At 50.4% G+C, this 21,862-nt stretch overlaps 1 protein-coding gene across 1 annotated transcript in view; it reads left to right on the top strand.

Moving 5' to 3' along the window:
- Positions 1–871: 871 nt before the first annotated feature.
- The window catches only part of SLC13A4 (solute carrier family 13 member 4), a 33,069-nt gene continuing 12,078 nt past the window's right edge, over positions 872–21,862 (top strand). The window contains exons 1-9 of the mRNA XM_038753262.1: positions 872–1,003; positions 6,703–6,831; positions 7,783–7,919; positions 8,614–8,795; positions 9,749–9,803; positions 11,388–11,427; positions 13,322–13,488; positions 18,007–18,126; positions 20,998–21,099. Of these exons, the coding sequence (XP_038609190.1) occupies positions 905–1,003; positions 6,703–6,831; positions 7,783–7,919; positions 8,614–8,795; positions 9,749–9,803; positions 11,388–11,427; positions 13,322–13,488; positions 18,007–18,126; positions 20,998–21,099 (1,031 nt within the window). The 5' untranslated portion in view covers positions 872–904. The remainder of the gene's footprint in view (positions 1,004–6,702; positions 6,832–7,782; positions 7,920–8,613; positions 8,796–9,748; positions 9,804–11,387; positions 11,428–13,321; positions 13,489–18,006; positions 18,127–20,997; positions 21,100–21,862) is intronic.

The raw sequence follows: 21,862 nt of genomic DNA, 5'->3' as shown, positions 1-21,862 counted from the left end.
GTGGCCAGTCACACAGGGCCTTATCCTCTCAAGAACTTTAATTGGCCTATAGAGAGTGGGTGGGTCCACTGTCCCTTTCCTGACTTCCCACAGGTGGATTAGAGTTTGAGGCGGGTTTCCAGTGAATTTTTATTCCCCCATCCCGAGGAATGCCTTCAGGGGTTTCTCTGCTCCGGGAGGCTTAGGCTGGAGGGAAAGGAAGCTGCCAGGTGGAGACCCAACGGGATTTGAAAGAAGGAGAGCCGAAGCCACTGTGCCTTTAGACCCGTCTCCCTCCCCTGAGGGCCTCGGAATAGGAAACTGGGAATAGACTGGGATCAGGAGGGAAAGTTCCGGGGGGGAATCTGAAATTGAAGGAGTGAGCCAAAATGAGCCACGATTGACTTGGCACAGGAAGGGCGGTCAAAAATCCCACGGAGGCTCACTTTTGATGCCTTTGATGGGATTTCCCCAAAAGCCGAATTTGGACTTGGTCAAGAGTCCAACCAACTTGGGGGAAAGGGAGGACTTCGGGGTAAGGCCCCTGGGCCAGAAAGTCACCCCGCAGAGTGGCCAATGCTGAACTGAGCCAACCAAAGACACTAAAGTGCCCACTATGCCCCGCTGTGTAATCCCAGGCTGGCTCCATTCTCATGGTCATACTCCCATCCTCATCAACCCCACCTAACCTGCCAGAACAGATCGGCTCCTTCGGCATCCTTTCCTTGCCACTTTAGAAGAGGAGCGAGCAACCGCTCTATTGAGGTCCTCAGGGCGCACGATAAGAACGGAAAGGGAAAATCTCTGAGTGGAGTGAGCTATCCTAGGGTGGGCTAGTGTTCCCGATAGAGGAGCAGAAGGAGGGTCAGTGGGGAAAAGGAGAGAGTGAGGAGTGAGGTGGCTCACTCACTAACGGGGGACCGCTATGGCCTTGCTGAAGGAACTTGTCAGAGCCCGGAATCTGCTTCTAGTTGTCCTCGTCCCGCTCCTGTTCCTGCCTCTGCCGCTCCTCTACCCTAACAGTGTAAGTACATCTCCGCTTCCTCTGGTTTTTGTCTTGTTCTGTTAAATGGCATTTGTTAAACGCTTACTAGGTGCCAGGCACTGTACTAAGCATCGGGGCAGATACTCAAATTGGGCTGGACAAAGTCCCTATCCCACATAGGGCTCACAGTCTTAATCCCCATTTGACCAATGAGGGAACTGAGGGCCGGAGAAGCGAAGTGACTTGCCCAGGGTCACAAAGCAGACAAGCGGCGGGGCTGAGATTAGAACCCATGACCTCTGGCTCCTACTGCTTTGTCCATTAGGCCATGCTGCTTCTCCTTCATAGGTTTTGGGTCAAATGGCCAGGAACCAAGCTTGGGATGGGTGATCAGGGGCAGAGTTGTCGAAGAGGGGGCTCGAACTGCTGCATCAGCAGGACATGGAGACTGCGGTCCAGGCCGTGGGGCTGAGGCGCCTGGCGGGGCTGGGTCAAATAAAAGGGAGAGAAGAAAGCTGGGAAATGGGGTTTTCCATGAGAGTCTTCCTTGAGGATCCTGGGCGACCGTGAGGAAAGGAGAATTCAGATCCTCAGCTCCTCGGACACTGAAACAGAGCCAGGGGCAGAGAAGCAGTGTGGCTCAGTGGAAAGAACACGGGCTTGGATATGTTGCCAACTTGTACTTCCCAAGCGCTTAGTACAGTGCTCTGCACACAGTAAGCACTCAATAAATACGGATTGAATGAATGAATGAATGAGTCATAGGTCACAGGTTCTAATCCCGGCTCTGCCACCTGTCTCACTTGCCTGCTGTGAAATCTTGAGCAAGTCATTTCAGTTCTCCATGCCTCAGTTACCTCATCTGTCAAGTGGAGATTAAGACTGCGAGCCCCACATGGTACAGGGACTGTATCTAACCCCAATTTCTTATATCCACCCCAGGCCTTAGTACACTGCCAGGCACACAGGCACATAGCTTGTCAGCTGAATGACTTTGAGCAAGTCACTTCACTTCTCTGTGGCTGTTATCTCCCCTGAAAAATGGGAATTTAGACTGTGAGCCCCATGTGGGACAACCTGATTACCTTGTATCCCCCCCCCCAGCGCTTAGAACAGTGCTTGGCACATAGTAAGCGCTTAACAGATGCCATCATCATCATCATCATCATCATCATCATCACAAGGAGTGGTCTGAGGCACTCAAATACTGCCTTGGGCTTCAGGCTTCCTGGCACAGGGCTACCATTTGGTTGAGAAGCAGTATGGCTTAGCGAATAGAGCAGAGGTCCATGGGTCAGAAGGACCTGGGTTTTAATCCTAGTTCCACCACTTGCCTGCTGTGAAATCTTGGGCAAGTCACTTCACTTCCCCGTGTCTCAATTACCTCATCTGTCAAATGGGGATTAAGACTGTGAGCCCCACGTAGGACAGGGACTGCATCTAACCCCAGTTTCTTATATCCACCCCAGGCCTTAGTACAGTGCCAGGTACACAGCAAGTGCTAAAAAATACCACCGTTATTATTATTATTTCTAACATTGAGATTTGTCTCAGGACCTCCAACCACTCCACAGCCACCTGAGCTCTCTGCCTTTCACTTAACGTTTGTTCCCAGGGTCAGAACAAAACAGGATACCAAACTGTTCCCGGCAGCACTCCTCCACAGGGAAGACTCAGAAACAAGTTATTCCTCTGCCTCTTCTCCTCCCAGGCAGACTTCCCCTCCGATCCGGCTCTCCTCCAGCTCCTCTCCAATGGTGTCTAGGCCTGAATCGAAGGGAGAGCGGATCAAAAATGAAGGGAGGTCAGGCCCGGCCAAAGCACTGGAGCTTTGCGATTGGGATCTAGGGATCTCTGGCTCCTTGATCCATCAATCAATCGTATTTATTGAGTGCTTACTGTCTGCAGAGCACTGTACTAAGCGCTTGGGAAGTCCAAGTTGGCAACATCTAGAGACGGTCCCTACCCAACGGTGGACTCACAGTCTAGAAGGGGGAGACAGAGAACAAAACCAAACATACTAACTAAATAAAATAAATAGAATAGATATGTTCAAGTAAAATAAATACATAAATAGAGTATTAAATATGTACTTGATGAGGAGAAAGTGCCAACGGAGGATTTGGGGATGCTTGAACAACAGTAGGCCACCATCTTGTTTCTGAGGGGCCAGGTCACGGGAAAGGCCCCTCCATGGGGAGGCCTCTAGTGAAACACGAGACAGGCCAATTGGGAAGAAAAAAGGCCCCCGATGATGCTAAATAATGGAGGTTAGGGACAATACCAAGCAGCCCACCGTGAACCCCAACCAGGGGTCAGGGTTTGGAATGCCGGCCACCCCCCGCCACCCTCACCCAACCACCCACCCGCTGATAAATTCCAAGAACTCTGAAAGAAATCTGTTGACCAGACCCACTCTACATGATCCTGTTATTTTTGCTCTCTGGGGTCTGCCCGCCGGGCTTTCAGAAGTAAAAGATCTGAAATATTTTGCTCAGCAAATGACTCATAAAAAATAACAATCGCTTCCAACCCCTAGTTGGTGGCTCTGACCTTCAGCGGGATTTATGGAAGCAGATCAGTCAGAACCAGGGATGGGAATCAGAATTGATCCAGGGCTCTGCATTCCTTCCCAAACTCATCCCTTGCCTCTATCCCCAAAACAAGCTTTCCATCCACTGTGGCTATAGCCTGGTAAGACCACATAGTAATAATAATAGGAATAATTGTGGTGTTTAAGTGTTTACTATGTGTCAAGCACTGGGGTAGATTCAAGGTATTCAGGGCCTACATGGGATTTTAAGTCTAAGTAGGAGGGAGAACAGGTACTGAATCCCCCTTTTGCAGATGAGGGAAATGAGGCACAGAGGAGTTAAGTGACTTGCCCAAGTTCACACAGTAGGTAAGGTGTGGAGCCGGGATGAGAAATCTGCTCTCTCGTTCACCCCTCACATCCAATCCGTCACCAAAACCTGCCAGTCTCACCTCCGCAACATCGCCAAGATCCGCCCTTTCCTCTCCATCCAAACCGCTACCCTGCTGGTTCAGTCTCTCATCCTATCCCGACTGGATTACTGCATCAGCCTCCTCTCAGATCTCCCATCCTCCTGTCTCTCCCCACTTCAGTCTATACTTCAGACCGCTGCCCGGATCATCTCTGTGCAGAAACGCTCTGGGCATGTTACTCCCCTCCTCAAAAATCTCCAGTGACTACCAGTCAACCTACACATCAGGCAAAAACTCCTCACCCTGGGCTTCAAGGCTCTCCATTCCCTCGCCCCCTCCTACCTCACCTCCCTTCTCTCCTTCTCCAGCCCAGCCCGCACCCTCCGCTCCTCTGCCACTAACTTCCTCACTGTGCCTCATTTTCGCCCGTCCCCACCGTCGACCCCCGGCCCACATCCTCCCCCTGGCCTGGAATGCCCTCCCTCCGCACATCCGCCAAGCTCGCTCTCTTCCTCCCTTCAAAGCCCCCCTGAGAGCTCACCTCCTCCAGGAGGCCTTCCCACACTAAGCCCCCTCCTTCCTCTCCCCCTCCCCATTCCCCCCTCCCTACCTCCTTCCCCTCCCCACCGCACCTGTATATATGCTTGCACAGAGTTATTACTCTATTTTACTTGTACATATTTACTATTCTATTTATTTTATTTTGTTAATATGTTTTGTTTTGTTGTCTGTCTCCCCCTTCTAGACTGTGAGCCCGTTGCTAGGTAGGGACCGTCTCTATATGTTGCCAATTTGCACTTCCCAAGTGCTTAGTACAGTGCCCTGCACACAGCAAGCACTCAATAAATACGAACTGAATGAACGAATAAATGAATGAACTCACATCCTCCAGCTCTCAGGCCCCTGCACTTTCCACGGGGCCACTCTACTTCTCATCTGGGGTCTCTGACCTTCGGCCTGAAGGAGGAGACAGGAAATGGTGGGGGAAGAGGTTTACACTCTTTGTGCAAGGAAAAACACATTTTAAACTCTCTTAGCTATTGAAGAATTTGGTTACCAGGTTGGAGTGGAGATGGCAGGGGGTAAGGGATGGTGGGGGGAGGGAGAGTTAAATAGCAGGGATTAAGATGGTGCCTCAGAAACCAGCTGGCTTTAATCTCTCGGCTAAATAAATACCCAAGAGCCAGTGAGGGAAGCCGATTAAAGTTGAGCTGAGATTAACAGACAGTTGATTGATTGTTGCTGACACTTTTTCCAAGTGCCCCCCACCTCCCGGAAATCCCCAATCCCTCCCCCAAACCTTGCAGGTTTTCTGCTTTATTGAATTTTAGTTTTATTTTCTATGCTGGCTGCCAGCAGCTGATAGAAGCCGGTTGGACAAGGGGAAGGTGCGTCTGACCCCCCCGAAGGCTCCAGATTTTCAAGCAGCTGTGGCTGGGAGAAATCAGTCAGTCGATTGTATTTATTGAGCCCTTACACTATGCAGAGCACTGTACTAAGCGCTTGGGAGAGCACAATACAACAATAGACACATTCCCTGACTACAGTGAGCTTACAGTCTAGAGGGGTCAGAGGCTGAGTGTCCAGAGAGGGAGTTGGGTGCAGAAAGATAGAGCCTGGGCAGGTCTCTTTAAGCTCCTTGTGGGTAGGGAATTTATCTACTAACTCTGTTTTATTGTACTCTCCCAAGTGCTTAGTACAGTGCTCTACACACAGTAAGCACTCAATAAATGCCAGTGATTGAATGGATGCCTGGAGACCAGGCTCAGTCATTTCCCTTGTTTAAATAATAATAATGATAATGTTCGTATTTGTTTAAATCAATCATATTGAGTGAATGCTTCCTGTGTGCAGACCGCTGTACTAAGGGCTTGGGAGAATACAATATAATAGAGTTGGTAGACGCTTTCCCTGCCCATTGTATAGTCTAGAGGGGGAGATAGATGTTAATAGAAATAAATAAATCATAGATACGTACATACATGTTGTGGGGGTGGGGAAAGGTTATCTGATAGAGGATAACCCCAGACTCTACACCTGGCCCCCTGGGCTTTGGAGTCAGAGGTCATCGGTTCAAATCCCGGCTCCGCCGCTTGTCAGCTGTGTGACTTCGGGCAAGTCACTTCACTTCTCTGTGCCTCAGTGACCTCATCTGTAAAATGGGGATTAATCAATCAATCAATCAATCAATCGTATTTATTGAGCGCTTACTATGTGCAGAGCACTGTACTAAGCGCTTGGGAAGTACAAATTGGCAACACATAGAGACAGTCCCTACCCAACAGTGGGCTCACAGTCTAAAAGTAGATTAGTAGATTAAGACCGTGAGCCCCACGTGGGACAACCTGATCACCTTGTAAACTCCCCAGCACTTAGAACAGTGCTCTGCACAGAGTAAGCACTTAATAAATGCCATTATTATTATTATCATTCCTGGCTGATTTTGAGGAGACAAACTCAGGAAGGCACACCCTCATATCATACCACCACACTCCACGCTCCGTCCTGATCACAAAGAGCCTCTAGTACTGCTGGCACTGTCCCCCGGACCGCCTGCCCATAGCGGGAGCGGTGATGGGGAGCCCAACCTTGTTGCTAATTCATTCAGTCGTATTTATTGAGCGCTTACTGTGTGCAGAGCACTGTACTAAGCACTTGGGAAGTACAAGTTGGCAACATATGGCCCAAGGTCCATCGTTGAGCTTTCCCAAACAGCAGGAGCCATGGGCCTAAGCCTCCGCCCCCACCCCGGCCCCCGGACCTAACCTCTCCCCCCGACATCTCCCCCGCAGGAGGCCGCGTGCGCCTATGTGCTGATCGTCACGGCCGTGTACTGGGTGTCGGAGGCCGTCCCGCTGGGAGCTGCGGCCCTGGTCCCGGCCTTCCTCTACCCGCTCTTCGGAGTCCTCAGATCCAGCGAGGTGAGGCCCCGGCGGACAGGGGTCGACACGTTGGGGGATCCAGCTCCACGCCCCCTCTACCCCGCCCCGAGGAGCAGCTGAGAGCTCTTCCCAAGCCAAACCTGCCACCCCTCCCTCAAGGGAGATCGGCTCTTTAATATGGGCCCAGAATAGGGGGCCGGCTTCTGACCCCTACCATGTGGCTCAGTGGAAAGAGCGTGGGCTTTGGAGTCAGAGGTCATGGGTTCAAATCCCGGCCCCACCAATTGCCAGCTGTGTGACTTTGGGCAAGTCACTTTGCTTCTCAGGGCCTCAGTTACCGCATCTGTAAAATGGGGATTAAGACTGTGAGCCCCCCGTGGGACAACCTGATCATCTTGTAAACTCCCCAGCACTTAGAACAGTGCTTTGCACATAGTAAGTGCTTAATAAATGCCATTATTATTATCATTATTATTATTATTATTATTACCAAATGGCCCTATTCATTTATTCTGATCCCAGGGTTTGCTCTTTCCCTTCCTCCATTTCTTCCTTCTCTCTCTCCTTTTTCTTCTCTCCCTCCCTGATTCCTTATCTCTCTCCACTCCCTCCTTCCTTCTCTCTCTTTTTATTCCTCCCTCTCTTCCTCTCCCTGCCCAAGGCTGCTCTCAGCAATCCTTCGCTCTCCCTCTCCTATCCCTTCCTTTCCTTTCACCTCAGAACTTCCCAAAGCCCGAGGAAGCCAGCAGAGAGTCTGGGCCCTCACATCTGGCTCTGAGGCAGTCAGAGAGTAGAGTGGACTCAATGGGCGACCACCTTCACCCACCCCGCAGATAAGACTCACATTCTGGCCCTGCCTCGGATTCAGGGATGGAATCCCGGACATGACTCGGGGACCAGCCCGGCTGAGGGCCCTCACTCCGCTCCCAGGAGCTCCCTACTCCCAGATCACCTCCGGGATGACGGATCCCGTGCTTGCCTTCCCCGCAGGTGGCCGCCGAGTATTTCAAGAACACTACCCTGCTCTTGGTTGGGGTCATCTGCGTGGCTGCAGCGGTGGAGAAGTGGAACTTGCACAAACGTCTGGCTCTGCGCATGGTCATCCTGGCTGGGGCCAAGCCTGGCATGTGAGTGTCAAATGTTCATCTAATGGTACTGGTTGCATCTGCCCCGGGGCTTAGTACAGTGCTGGGCACATAATAAGGGTTTAACAAGCTATTATTATTATTACTATTATTATTATTATTATCTGAATGCTAAGCACTGAACTAAGCCCTTGGGAGTAAAAGAGATATCTTCCATGCATTCAAGAAGCTCACAACCTAATGGGGAAGATGGACAACAGGTACTTAGAAAGAGTCATAGCAGGAAGAAGAAGTGATACAGGAAGCACCGCAAACCCATCAGGCTGAACAAATAACTGAATGGGCAAATCGATCTTCAAGTAACTAAACCTAGACCCACAGATATGAGAGCTGACATTACAAATCCATAGTTTTGGTAGGTTCAATTTCCTGGGGCACCAAATTCCCTACCCCAGCCGCCGGGTGAAGATATGTCTCCCTTTGTTCTGAATGATCGAGGGTCAACGGGGAAGGGGGCTGCCTTGTCCCGGGGTTGTGAATTTGGGGAAGACCACCCCACCCCCCAGTTTCTATCACAACCCCCACCCATAACTCAATTCTGCAAAGTTCAGCCTCGTCCCCTCTCAGCCCGTGGAAGCCCGAGCCCGTCTCTTGCCCTGTGGGAGCCGGCCCACCCCCCCGCCCCAATCATCCTGGGGGTCCCCGTGATCACCTGGCTGTTCCTGCTGCCACGCAGGCTGCTGCTGTGCTTCATGGGCTGCACTGCCCTCCTGTCATCCTGGCTCTCCAATACCTCCACCACCGCCATGGTGATGCCCATCGCTGAGGCCGTGCTGCAGGAGTTGTTCAATGCTGACGAAGAGCCAGAGGCCCCGGACCCCTCGGGCCCCCCTCTCAGCGAAGACGTGGAACCCAAGGGTATGGCTTGCTCGGAGATTACTCTCCTGGACCAGGCCCTGCACTTTCCTTTTCCTCCCTCTGCAACCCCTACCACCTCAGTCTCCTTAAGCTCTGTCCCTCTGCTCTTTTCTCCAGCCACACTCTTTCCCATCCTTCGCTGTGGATTTTTGGCCCTCTCTCCTCACTTTTTCCTTGCCCTCTGTTACCTCTCTCCTCTCCAGGGTTTCTCCTGCTATGCCTCCTTCCCCTATATCCCTGTGGGCTACAGCTCAGATGGACCTCGCTCTCCACCCTGCCCTCATAATCACTCTGCCCTTCATCCCTCGGGCCTCCAGTGACCTCCATGGGGCTGTTAAGATCAGTTCTCTGCACATAGTAAGCGCTCAATAAATATGATTGATGATGATGATCCGGCTAGCCAAAGTGGCTGGGAAGGCACTTGTTCACTTGACCACCCCTTAATTGGGATTGTAACCATACTCCTAAAACCCAGAGAACAGCTTCTTCACCAACTGACTCCACTTTTTGCTCCAGATTCCATCTCTCTCAGTCTCTGTTTCTCTCTAAAACTGTTTCTCTCTCGGCCTCTCTGCTTCTCTCTCGGCCTCTCTGCTTCTTCTCTCGGCCTCTCTTCCTCTCTTGGCCACTGTTTATCACTGTTTCCTTTTGGGTTCTGTGTCTGGCTTTTTCTTTCTGATTCTCTCAGTCTCTCTGTTTCTCTTCATCTCTGTTTCTCTCTTTGTCTCTGTTTTTCTCTCTGGCTTTCTCTCTCTTTCTCTCTCTCTCTCTCTCCATATATATATATATATATATATATATATAGATAGATAGATAGATAGATAGATAGATATAGATATATATATGTCTATCTATCTATCTATCTATCTATCTATCTATCTATATATATATATCTTTCCCTTCCTCCCCCCATTTCTCTCTCCATCCCTTCCTCTCGCTTTCCCTTTCTGTAGGTCTGAGTGAGAAGAATGGCCAGCCATCTCTGGAGCTGATTTTTGTCAATGAAGAGTAAGTATGGCTTTCCCCTCCGGAATGGGGACCACTCTCACCCCAGAAGGCTCAGCCTTTGGGCAGGTTTGGGACTCTGGGGCACAAGCTTGGAAGTTTCCGGGGGTCCCCATTCTACCACGCGGTTTCCTGCCCCACGACTGCGGTAAATGGATTCCTGAGCTCCCCTGGACCCTCCCCGTGCCCACGGCCCTGGTGGAGTAGGGAGGGAAAACTGTACAGCCTTTGGCAGGATATCATTTGCTTCTGGATTTATCCTGCCAGGAGGAAGCCCTGGGCAGGCTCAGGCTGCTGGGGAGGGGCTCTGGATCCTCTCTCTGGCCCTGGGGATGCAGGGGCTGAGGGAGGAGGTACAGGCCTGGAAGAATTGGTCATGGGGGAGGGAGTCTAGAGGGGAGGAAAAGAGGGCCCCCCTCTCCCTACGGCTTCCCAACCCTTTCCCACCCAGGCCCCTCAGGGAGCAGTGAGTCACTATTGGTTGCGTGCCAGGGAGAAATGGGCTAGTCAGCCCTCAGTTTACCACCTGGGGCTGGAATGGTTCCTCCTGGATTCCAGAGGGTCAGCTTGGGAGGATAAGGGACTCCCCCGGCCCTGGAATCCAGGACCTCAAAGTAACTGGGTCATGTCTGTCCTCCTCAGAAGCCCAGGTGGCCATTGAGTGGGATTATTATTTGTAGTAAAATATGGTAATATTAATATGATATGAATTATATTAATGTTAATAATAATAATTGTGGTATTTGTTAAGATCGGATTGGAAGTTTGGTTCTACCTGGGTCATTCTGGCTTTACTTGGGTGGAGAAGTGATGAAATTCCTGAAGGTTGTCCCCCTTGAACTAGCCAGGCTGGGGTGACAGTGCAGATGTTGGAATCTGTTTTGGGGGTGTTTCTATGGCATTCGTTAAGCGTGTATTATAGGTCAAGCAGTGTACTAAACACTGAGGTAGATACAAGCAAATCAGGTTGGAAACAGTCCGTGTCCTACGTGGGGCTCATACTCTTAATCCCCATTTTACAGATGAGGTCACTGAGGCACAGAGAAGTGAAGTGACTTACCCAAGGTCATAAAGCAGACAAGTGTTAGGGCCGGGAGTAGAACCTGTGTCCCTCTAACTCCCAGGCTCGTGCTCTAACCACTGGGTATGCTGCTTCTTTGTTGCCTCTGGAGAACCACGGCGTCTCTTCTGCCTGTATGGCATTCAGCTCATAGTCCCCATAACGCAATGGTCAAGCCAACTCAGAGGCAAAAGGGGTCCAGTCTGACACCCACTCTCACGCAACAATTAGAAAAATAATAATAACAGTTGTGGTGTTTGCTAAGTGCATCCTGTGTGCCAAGCACTGTACGAGGAGCCCGAGTAGATGTAGGAGCATTCGACGGAACACCTCCCTCGTCTAGACTGTGAGCCCACTGTTGGGTAGGGACCGTCTCTATATGTTGCCAACTTGTTCCCAAGTGCTTAGTACAGTGCTCTGCACACAGTAAGTGCTCAATAAATACGATTGAATGAATGAATGAACCTCTGTCCCCAATGGACCTCCCAGAATCACACTCCCTCATCCTTCTTTGCTTCTATTCTCAGCTCTTCAGCCCCAGGCTTCCCTTCTCAGGTGAAGAACAAGGTAAACAGCTGTGACTCCCTGGGCTGGCCCCTCTTCAGCCCAGAGGGGAGCGGGATGGGGAGAGATGCCCACTGGGGAGCAGGGTGGGCAAAGTGCCCAGCAGGGAAGCAAGGCCAGGATTCCAGGCCTCAGAACTGGAGGGAAAGTCAGCCTCTCCCAGGTAGGAATGGGCAGATGGTGTTCCCCCCAATCATCCCCACCCGCCACGTTCAGGCAGAGCGTGGCTCTGGCCGGGCTCCTCGTCCGGCCTGGCTCCATGTCTGGCCTCACCTAGAGAACCAAGAGAATACCTGCAGGGGGAACTGCCCAAACTGGGCTTCTCCAGCGCTCCCAAGACACCCACCCCAATGGGGTGGGAGCTCTAGGAAGCTGGAACATTCCCAATTTGACCCTTCCGGGGAGCCCACACACTCCGGTCATCCAGCAGCGAGGGCTGGGTGCCCCCCGAGGTCCAAGACCTTGAACTGGGTGGCCGTGCCATCCAGCTGGCCTGCTGGTGCCCTCTGCCACCGAGCCCAGACAGAGCTCACGTGATCGCCTCCCCCTCTCGGGGCTGAAAGAGCCCAGAGCCTCAGGGCTTTCCCTTAGGAACCAGGCAGCAGCACCTGAGGTTCTCTGGAGCAGCCCTGCCCCTGTGCTCCCCTCCCCGCTAGGCCTCCCACAACCTGAAGGCCATGGCTTCAGGCCCCCTTCCCTCATCCCTTTGGTGACTGTGCTGGGCAGACCCAATCACCAATTCCTCCGCCATGAAAAGTCTTGAAGGGCCAACCCTGAGGGGTGGGCCTTTTCCCGACCCCACGAGGGAATGGCTGAGGGGACTCATGAACATTCCCAAGGAGGCCCTTTCTCCCAAGCACGGAGTTAGACTTCCCCAGAGATCAACTGGCCAATTGCCCTGTGGCCAGTGGGGAAATCTAGACTGTTGGCATGTCTCCAGAAGAGAAAAGCGGCATCCTCTCCGGGCGAGCCCACATCTTCTCCTCCTCCTAATGATGGTTCCCATCCTCCGTCCCTGGCTCCACACCAGAGGCAAGGCTACCTAACAGCGGTATACTTTAAGTGCTTACTATGTGCCACCGTACTGAGCTCTGAGGTGGCTTCTAGCAAATTGGGTTGGACACAGTCCATGTCCCACTTGGGGCTCACAGTCTTAATCCCCATTTTACAGATGAGGTAACCGAGGCACGGAGAAGTGAAGTGACAAGACTGTGAAGTGAAAAGACTGTGAGCCCACTGTTGAGTAGGGACTGTCTCTATATGTTGCCAATTTGTACATCCCAAGCGCTTAGTACAGTTCTCTGCACATAGTAAGCGCTCCATAAATACGATTGATTGATTGATTGATTGATTGTCCAAGGTCTTCAGCGGATAAGTGGCAGAGCTGGGATTAGAGCCCAGGTCTTCCTGACTTTCAGGCCAATGCTCTACCCACTAGGCAACACTGCTTCTCTATCCTCTGCCCCTCGCCTCCCCCAAACCCCGGGAGACTGATGACTCCCACATTTTCCTTTGCCGGGCTCTAAAACCTCATGCCCACGGATGGAGTTTGGACTCCACCCAGGCCAAAGGAGCAGGAGTCGGACTCCCCCAGCTACCCAAAGTGGACACTTAGTCATCCATCCCCCCATTCCCCCTTCTCGACTGTGAGCCCGTTGTTGGGTAGGGACCGTCTCTATGTGTTTAGTCCAGTGCTCTGCACACAGTAAGCGCTCGATAAATACGATTGAATGAATGAATTCTCCCATGAGAGAGGCCACCTCTTCCTCCCAAGCATCAGCCGCCCCTACCCCTCGCTGGGGACGGCTGCGGACCTCAACCCCGAGGTCCACCGGGGCCCCAGACAGCGGCCGGGACCGGGGCCGGACCCGAGGGGACAGCCCGCTTCCTTCTGCAGGCCCGGCCGGACGTCCTTTCCCCGCTGGGCCCGAAGTACAGGTCGCAGCACCATCACATGGTCTGCAAGTGCCTGTCCCTGAGCATCTCCTACGCGGCCACCATCGGCGGGCTGACCACCATCATCGGGACTTCCACCAGCCTCATCTTCCTGGAGCACTTCAACAAGTGAGTGCGCGGCCCGGGCTCCGTCCTCTACAGCGGGCTCAGGCTGAGCCGGGGGAGGAGGCCCCTCCTGCCTCTCAGAGTCTCCGAGACCGCTGATGTGACCGTCAACTGGTTGTTGTTGAGTCCCCACGGGGCCTCCGCCTCCCCCGTGGCCCCTCTTGCCCTCGCCTTTGCCTTCGCTCTTGCCGACACCAGCCTCGCTGTGAGCCACCCAGTTGCCAAACAAAACTCAAGCAATCATTCATTCATTCATTCCATCGTATTTACTGAGCGCTTACTGTGTGCAGGGCACTGCACTAAGCGCTTGGGAAGTGCAAGTTGGAAGCATATAGAGACGGTCCCTACCCAACAAGAGCTCACGGTCTAGGGGGGAGACAGACGTTAATACAAATAGATAAAACAATAAATTACAGATAGATACATAGGTGCTGTGGGGAGTCATTCAATCGTATTTATTGAACGCTTACTGTGTGCAGGGCACTGTACTAAGCGCTTGGGTAGTACAAGTTCTTTTCATCCCCGCTTTCCAGGCGAGGGAACTGAGGCAGGGAGAAGTGAAGTGACTTGCCCGAGGTCACAGGGCAGGGCGTCCCCCCCAGCCACCCGCCCCTCACAGGCCCGTCCTTACGGGCAGGACTGTGAGTTCCACTTTCATTCATTCAATCAATTCTGTCATCCCGTGGCTCAGTGGAAAGAGCGAGGGCTTGGGAGTCAGGGGTCGTGGGTTCGAATCCCAACTCCGCCACTCGTCAGCTGTGTGACCTTGGGCAAGCCACTTCACTTCTCTGTGCCTCAGTTACCTTATCTGCAAAATGGGAATTAAGACTGTGAGCCCCAAGTGGGACAACCTCATCACCTTGTAGCCCCCCCAGTGCTTAGAACAGTGCTTTGCACATAGTAAGCGCTTAACAAATACCACCATTATTATGAAGCAGCGTGGCTCAGTGGAAGGAGCCCGGGCTTTGGAGTCAGAGGTCATGGGTTCGAATCCCGGCTCCGCCACATGTCTGCTGTGTGACCTTGGGCAAGTCACTTAATAATAATAATAATAATGATAGCATTTATTAAGCGCTTACTATGTGCAAAGCACTGTTCTAAGCGCGGAGGGAGATACAAGGTGATCAGGTTGTCCCACAGGGGGCTCACAGTCTTCATCCCCATTTTACAGATGAGGGAACTGAGGCCCAGAGAAGCGAAGTGACTTGCCCAAAGTCACACAGCTGACAAGTGGCAGAGCCGGGATTTGAACCCACGACCTCTGACTCCAAAGCCCGGGCTCTTTCCACTGAGCCACGCCTCTGAGCCTCAGTTCCCTCATCTGTAAAATGGGGATTAAGACTATGAGCCCCACATGGGACAACCTGATCACCTTGTATCCCCCCCAGGGCTTAGAACAGTGCTTTGCACATTGTAAGCGCTTAACAAACGCCATTATTATTATTTATTATTCAATCGTATTTATTGAGCACTTACTGTGTGCAGAGCACTGGACTAAGCGCTTGGGAAGTCCAAGTCGGCAACATATAGAGACGGTCCCTACCCAACAATGGCTCACAGTCTAGAAGGGGGAGACGGACAACGAAACAAAACCTGTGGACAGGAGTCAAGTCGTCAGAATAAATAGAAATAAAGCACATCATTAACAAAATAAATAGAATAGTAACTACGTACGAGGAAAATAGAGTAATAAATCTGTCCAAACATATATACGGGTGCTGTGGGGAGGGGAAGGAGGTAGGGCGGCGGGGATGGGGAGGAGGAGAGGGAAAAGGGGGCTCAGCCTGGGGCCCATTTGTGGGGCCCAGTCTGACTCCATTTCTGATTTGCTTTTTGGAGCGGGTCGCATTTTGCCACCGTGGCTCTAACATCCTCCAGTGGGGTGGGTTGACCTATGTGACCAAATCCTACATGCTCTAGTGGCCCTGAAATAAATCCACTGGTAGGGAGGATGGAAAGCAGGAGGAGCGGGACTCTAATAATAATTGCGGTATCTTTTAAATGCTCTCTATGGGCCAAGTACTGTACTAAGCACTGGGGTGGGAAGAATATCAGCAGATCAGACACAGCCCTTGTCCCCTCGTGAGACTCCCATTCTAAGACGGAGGTAGAAGAGATAATAATAACAATAATAATGGCATTGATTAAGCTCCCATTCTAAGATGGAGGTAGAAGAGATAATAATAGCAATAATAATGGCATTGATTAAGCGCTTAGTATGTGCAAAGCACTGTTCTAAGTGCTGTTTGTCCCCTCATGAGACTCCCATTCTAAGATGGAGGTAGAAGAGATAATAATAGCAATAATAATGGCATTGATTAAGCGCTTACTATGTGCAAAGCACTGTTGTAAGCGCTGGGGAGGATACAAAGTGATCAGATTGTGCCGTGTGGGGCTCACAGTCTTAATCCCCATTTTACAGATGAGGTCAGTGAGGCCCAGAGAAGCTAAGTGACTTGCCCATGGTCACACAGCTGACAATTGGCAGAGCTGGGATTTGAACCCATGACCTCTGACTCCAAAGCCCGGGCTCTTTCCACTGAGCCACGCTGCTTCTCTAGTGTTCGTACGTATTTATTACTCTATTTATTTATTTTACTTGTACATATTTATCCTATTTATTTTATCTTGTTAATATGCTTCTGTTTTGTTGTCTGTCTCCCCCTTCTAGACTGTGAGCCCGCTGTTGGGTAGGGACCGTCTCTATGTGTTGCCAACTTGTACTTCCCAAGCGCTTAGTACAGTGCTCTGCACACAGTAAGCACTCAATAAATATGATTGAATGAATTGAATGAATGAATGAATGAATGAAAGAAAGAACCTGGGCTGTGGAGTCAGAGGTCATGGGTTCAAATCCCGGCTCCGCCGCTTGTCAGCTGTGTGACTTTGGGCAAGTCACTTCACTTCTCTGTGCCTCAGTTCCCTCATCTGTAAAATGGGGATGAAGACTGTGAGCCCCATGTGGGGACAACCTGAGCACCTTGTAACCTCCCCAGCGCTTAGAACAGTGCTTTGCACATAGTAAGCGCTTAATAAATTCCATTATTATTATCTACCCCAGCACTTAGAGACGCAGCAGATAAAGCCCGGCCTGGGAGACAGAAGGTCATGGGTTTTAATCCTGCCTGGCTATGCCGCTTGTCCGCAGCGTGACCTGGAGCAGGTCGCTTTATTTACTCATTCATTCATTCAATCATATTTATTGAGCACTTACTGTGTGTAGAGCACTGTACTAAGCGCTTGGGAAGTCCAAGTTGGCAACACCTAGAGACGGTCCCTACCCAACAGCGGGCTCACAGGCTAGGAGGGGGAGGCAGACAACAAAACAAAACATATTAACAAACTAAAATAAATAGAATAAATATGTACAAATAAAATAGAGTAAATATTTCTTCTCTGGGCCTCAGTTACCTCATCTGTAAAATGGGGATTGAGACCATGAGCCCCATGTGGGACAGAGACTGTGTCCACCCTAATTTGCCTGTATCCACCCCAGCGCTTAGTACAGTGCCTGGCACATAGTTGCACTTTACAAATGCCATGATTATTAGCAGTAGTAGTAATAGTAAGCACTTAAAAAATACCATTAAAAAAAAAAGAGTGAGCCCACGGTTGGGTAGGGACAGTCTCTAAATGTTGCCAACTTGTACTTCCCAAGCGCTTAGTACAGTGCTCTGCACACAGTAAGTGCTCCATAAATATGATATTGATTGATTGATTGATTGATTGATTGAAAAGAGCCCTGAGCATCATCCTCTTGCCGGGAGGAAGCGGGGAATGTGAGAGTCCCAAGGTTCAGAGAAGCAGCATGGCTCAGTGGAAAGAGCCCGGGCTTTGGAGTCAGAGGTCATGGGTTCAAATCCCGGCACCGCCAGTTATCAGCTGTGTGACTTTGGGCGAGTCACTTCACTTCTCTGGGCCTCAGTTCCCTCATCTGGAAAATGGGGATCATCATCATCATCAATCATATTTATTGAGTGCTTACTATGTGCAGAGCACTGTACCAAGCGCTTGGGAAGTACAAATTGGCAACATATAGAGACAGTCCCTACCCAACAGTGGGCTCACAGTCTAAAAGGGGGAGACAGAGAACAAAACCAAACATACTAACAAAATAAAATAAATAGAATAGATATGTACAAGGAGAATAAATAGAGTAATAAATATGTACAAACATATATACAGGTGCTGTGGGAAAGGGAAGGAGGTAAGATGCAGGGGATGGAGAGGAAGGAAGGGGCTCAGTGTGGGAAGGCCTCCTGGAGGAAGTGAGCTCTCAGCAGGGCCGGTGAGCAGGGATGAAGACCGTGAGCCCTCCGTGGGACAACCTGATCGCCTTGTAACCTCCCCAGCGCTTAAGACAGTGCTTTGCCCATAGTAAGCGCTTAATAAATGCCATCTTCATCATCATCATCATCCGGCTCAGGTCCATCCCTCCCCCTGTTCGTCACCCCTGCGGGCCGCCGCTCCCGCTGGCATCCTTGGACACCCCGGACTCGGCCCGTTTGTCCTCTCTTCCAGCCAGTACCCGGCCTCGGAGGTGGTCAACTTCGGCACCTGGTTCCTGTTCAGCTTCCCCATCTCCCTCGTCCTGTTGGGGCTGAGCTGGCTCTGGCTGCACTGTCTGTTCCTGGGGTGCAAGTGAGTGGAGCGGGACGGGGGACGCGGGACGGCACGGCTGACCCCGACGCCCGGCTTGGATCGATTCATCGGTTCATTGATAAAGGCGATGAATCGATTCATTGATAAATAATTTATTTTATTTTGTTGGTATGTTTGGTTTTGTTCTCTGTTTCCCCCTTCTAGACTGTGAGCCCACTGTTGGGTAGGGACTGTCTCTATATGTTGCCAATTTGTACTTCCCAAGCACTTAGTCCAGTGCTCTGCACACAGTAAGTGCTCAATAAATACGATTGATTCTTCCTCTCCCCCTCGTCCCCCTCTCCATCCCCCCATCTTACCTCCTTCCCTTCCCCACAGCACCTGTATATATGTATATATGGTTGTACATATTTATTACTCTATTTATTTATTTTGCTTGTACATTTCTATCCTGTTTATTTTATTTTGTTGGTATGTTTGGTTCTGTTCTCTGTCTCCCCCTTTTAGACTATGAGCCCACTGTTGGGTAGGGACTGTCTCTATGTGTTGCCAATTTGTACTTCCCAAGCGCTTAGTACAGTGCTCTGCACATAGTAAGCGCTCAATAAATATGATTGATTGATTGATTGATGATGATGATGAAAGGCGTTTTCAGGTTCCTTTTCACTCAAGCGGGAGAGACGGTCATCAAACATACCTACGGAGCGCAAACTGTGTGCAGAGCTCATTATTTACTCTGTGTATAACAATAAGCAGACACGTTCCCTGCCCACAAGGATTTTAAGTCTCCCCAACCAGCCCTCTCGGGCACAACTATCCCCCAGTGATTGATTGATTGATTGATTCAAGCATTTTCAGCTTCCTCTTCGATGCAACAAGCAGGGAGGATCCCAATCACCAATCAGTTGATCGATGGTGTTGATTATCTATTCTATTTATTTTATTTTGTTAGTATGTTTGGTTTTGTTCTCTGTCTCCCCCTTTTAGACTGTGAGCCCACTGTTGGGTAGGGACCGTCTCTAGATGTTTGCAACTTGTACTTCCCAAGCGCTTAGTACAGTGCTCTGCACTCAGTAAGCGCTCAATAAATACGACTGATTGATTGACTGATTTTACAGATGAGGTAACTGAGGCACAGAGAAGTGAAGTGACTTGCCCAAAATCACACAGCTGACAAGTCTCTATATGTTGCCAACTTGTGCTTCCCAAGCGCTTAGTACCATGCTCTGCACACAGTAAGCGCTCAATAAATACGATTGATGATGATGATGATGATGATTAAGCCCCTGCTGAGTGGCAAAGCACTGAGCCAAGTGGTAGCGAGAGGGTTACAGAAATGAGATGAGTGCCTCCAAAATTCCCCTATACATAAGTGCTGAGGCTAGAAATAAAATATGATCTAAGGATGATACTGACTTGATCATCATCATCAATCGCATTTATTGAGCACTTACTATGTGCAGAGCACTGTACTAAGCGCTTGGGAAGTACAAATTGGCAACATATAGAGACAGTCCCTACCCAACAGTGGGCTCACAGTCTAAAAGGGGGAGACAGAGAACAAAACCAAACATACTAACAAAATAAAATAAATAGAATAGATAGGTACAAGTAAAATAACTAACTAAATAAATAGAGTAATAAATATGTACAAACATATATCCATATATACAGGTGCTGTGGGGAAGGGAAGGAGGTAAGATGCGGGGGATGGAGAGGGGGGCGAGGGGGAGAGGAAGGAAGGGGCTCAGTCTGGGAAGGCCTCCTGGAGGAGGTGAGCTCTCAGCAGGGCCTTGAAGGGAGGAAGAGAGCTAGCTTGATGTAACAGGGATGCTGGGAATTATGCAGGGAAAGCTTCCTGGAGGAGGTGGCATTTGGGGGGGCTTTTTAGAGGTGTGATCTTGCAGATTTGGAGACAGAGGAAGCTTCAGGCCTGGGGAACACTGTGAGTGAAGGGTCAGAGACGGGAGAGTCGAGAGCGAGGTGAGTCTCCTTTAACCAAGCCTGGACCCACCTCTACCAATCCCCCCCATTTTAATAATAATAATAATAATAATATTTGTTAAGCGCTTACTATGTACCATGCACTGTTCTTAGCGCTGGGGTAGATACAAGGCCATCAGGTTTGTTTTGTTGTCTGTCTCCCCCTTCTAGACTGTGAGCCCGTTGTTGGATAGGGACCGTCTCTATATGCTGCCGACTTGGACTTCCCAAGCGCTTAGTCCAGTGCTCTGCACACAGTAAGCGCTCAATAAATACGATTGAAGGAATGAATGAGGTGCGGTCAGAAGATGAGCTCGAGAGGAACGATGAGGGCGAGCTGGGGAACAGTGGGTGAACAGAGTTGATATGTGCAAATTCATTCATTCACTCAGTCATATTTATTGAGCACTTACTGTGTGCAAAGCACTCCAGCGTGGCTTAGTGGAAAGAGCACGGGCTTTGGAGTCAGAGGTCATGGGTTCAAATCCCAGCTCTGCCAACTGTCAGCTGTGTGACTTGGGGCAAGTCACTTCACTTCTCTGGGCCTCAGTTACCTCATCTGCAAAGTGGGGATTAAGACTGTGAACCCCCTGTGGGACAACATCATCACCTTGTAACCTCCCCAGTGCTTAGAACAGTGCTTTGCACATAGTAAGCGCTTAATAAATGCTATTATTATTATTATTATTATTATTATTATTATATGTGAGTTGGGGAGAGCTGGCTGAGAACCTTGAAGCCAATGGAGACTCGATTGGGACTAGATCATCTCTTAGTGCCCGGCATCCATCAGGATTCCGATCAATCAATCAATCAATGGTATTTATTAAGGACTTACTGCAGGCAGAGCACTGTACTAAGCACTTGGGAGAGTACAATATAACAGTATCACTGAGGTACGTTCTGTTCCTCTCCTCCCCCTTTCAGTTTCAAGGAGACCTGCTCTCTGAGCAAGGAAAAGAAGACCAAGAGCGAAGAGCTGTCAGAGAGGAGGATCCGTGAAGAATATGAAAAGATGGGACCCATCAGGTAAAGGCATCACGGTGGAGTGGTTAGAGCACGGGCTTGGGTCAGAAGGTCATGGGTTCTAATCCCGCCTCTGCCGCTTGCCTGTTGTGTGACCTTGGGCCAGTCCCTTCGCTTCTCTGGGACTCAGTTACCTCACCTGTGAAATGGGGACTGATACTGTGAGCCCCACATGGGGCAGGGACTGTGTCCAACCTGATTTGCCTGTATCCAGCCCAGCTCTTAGTAATAATAATAATGATGACGGCATTTATTAAGCGCTTACTGCATGCAAAGCACTGTTCTAAGCACTGGGGAGGTTACGAGGTGATCAGGTTCTCCCACGGGGGCTCACAGTCTTCATCCCCATTTTACAGAGTAGGGAACTGAGGCACAGAGAAGTTAAGTGACTTGCCCAATTACAACTGACAATTGGTGGAGCCGGGATTTGAACCCATGACCTCTCACTCCAAAGCCCGTGCTCTTTCCACTGAGCCACTCTGCTTCCGTTAGTACAGTGCCTGGCACATAGTAAGCACTTAAATACCATAATTATTAGTATTATTATTAAAGGGGGAAGGGGGCTAGAGTGGCTGGGGGCAATGCGGGGGTGTTCATTCGTTTAATCGCATTTATTGAGCGCTTACTGTGTGCAGAAAGAGCACTGTACTGAGCGCTTGGGAAGTACAATTCAGTGACATATAGGGACGGTCACTACCCAACAACGGGCTCACAGTCTAGAAGGGGGAGACAGACAACAAACCAAGTAGACAGGTGTCAATACCAT

This window comes from Tachyglossus aculeatus, chromosome 10 (assembly GCF_015852505.1).
Source record: "Tachyglossus aculeatus isolate mTacAcu1 chromosome 10, mTacAcu1.pri, whole genome shotgun sequence".
Taxonomy (NCBI): Eukaryota; Metazoa; Chordata; class Mammalia; order Monotremata; family Tachyglossidae; genus Tachyglossus; species Tachyglossus aculeatus.
Note: the sequence above shows the minus strand (reverse complement) of the source record. Positions and strands in the feature narration are given on the sequence as shown.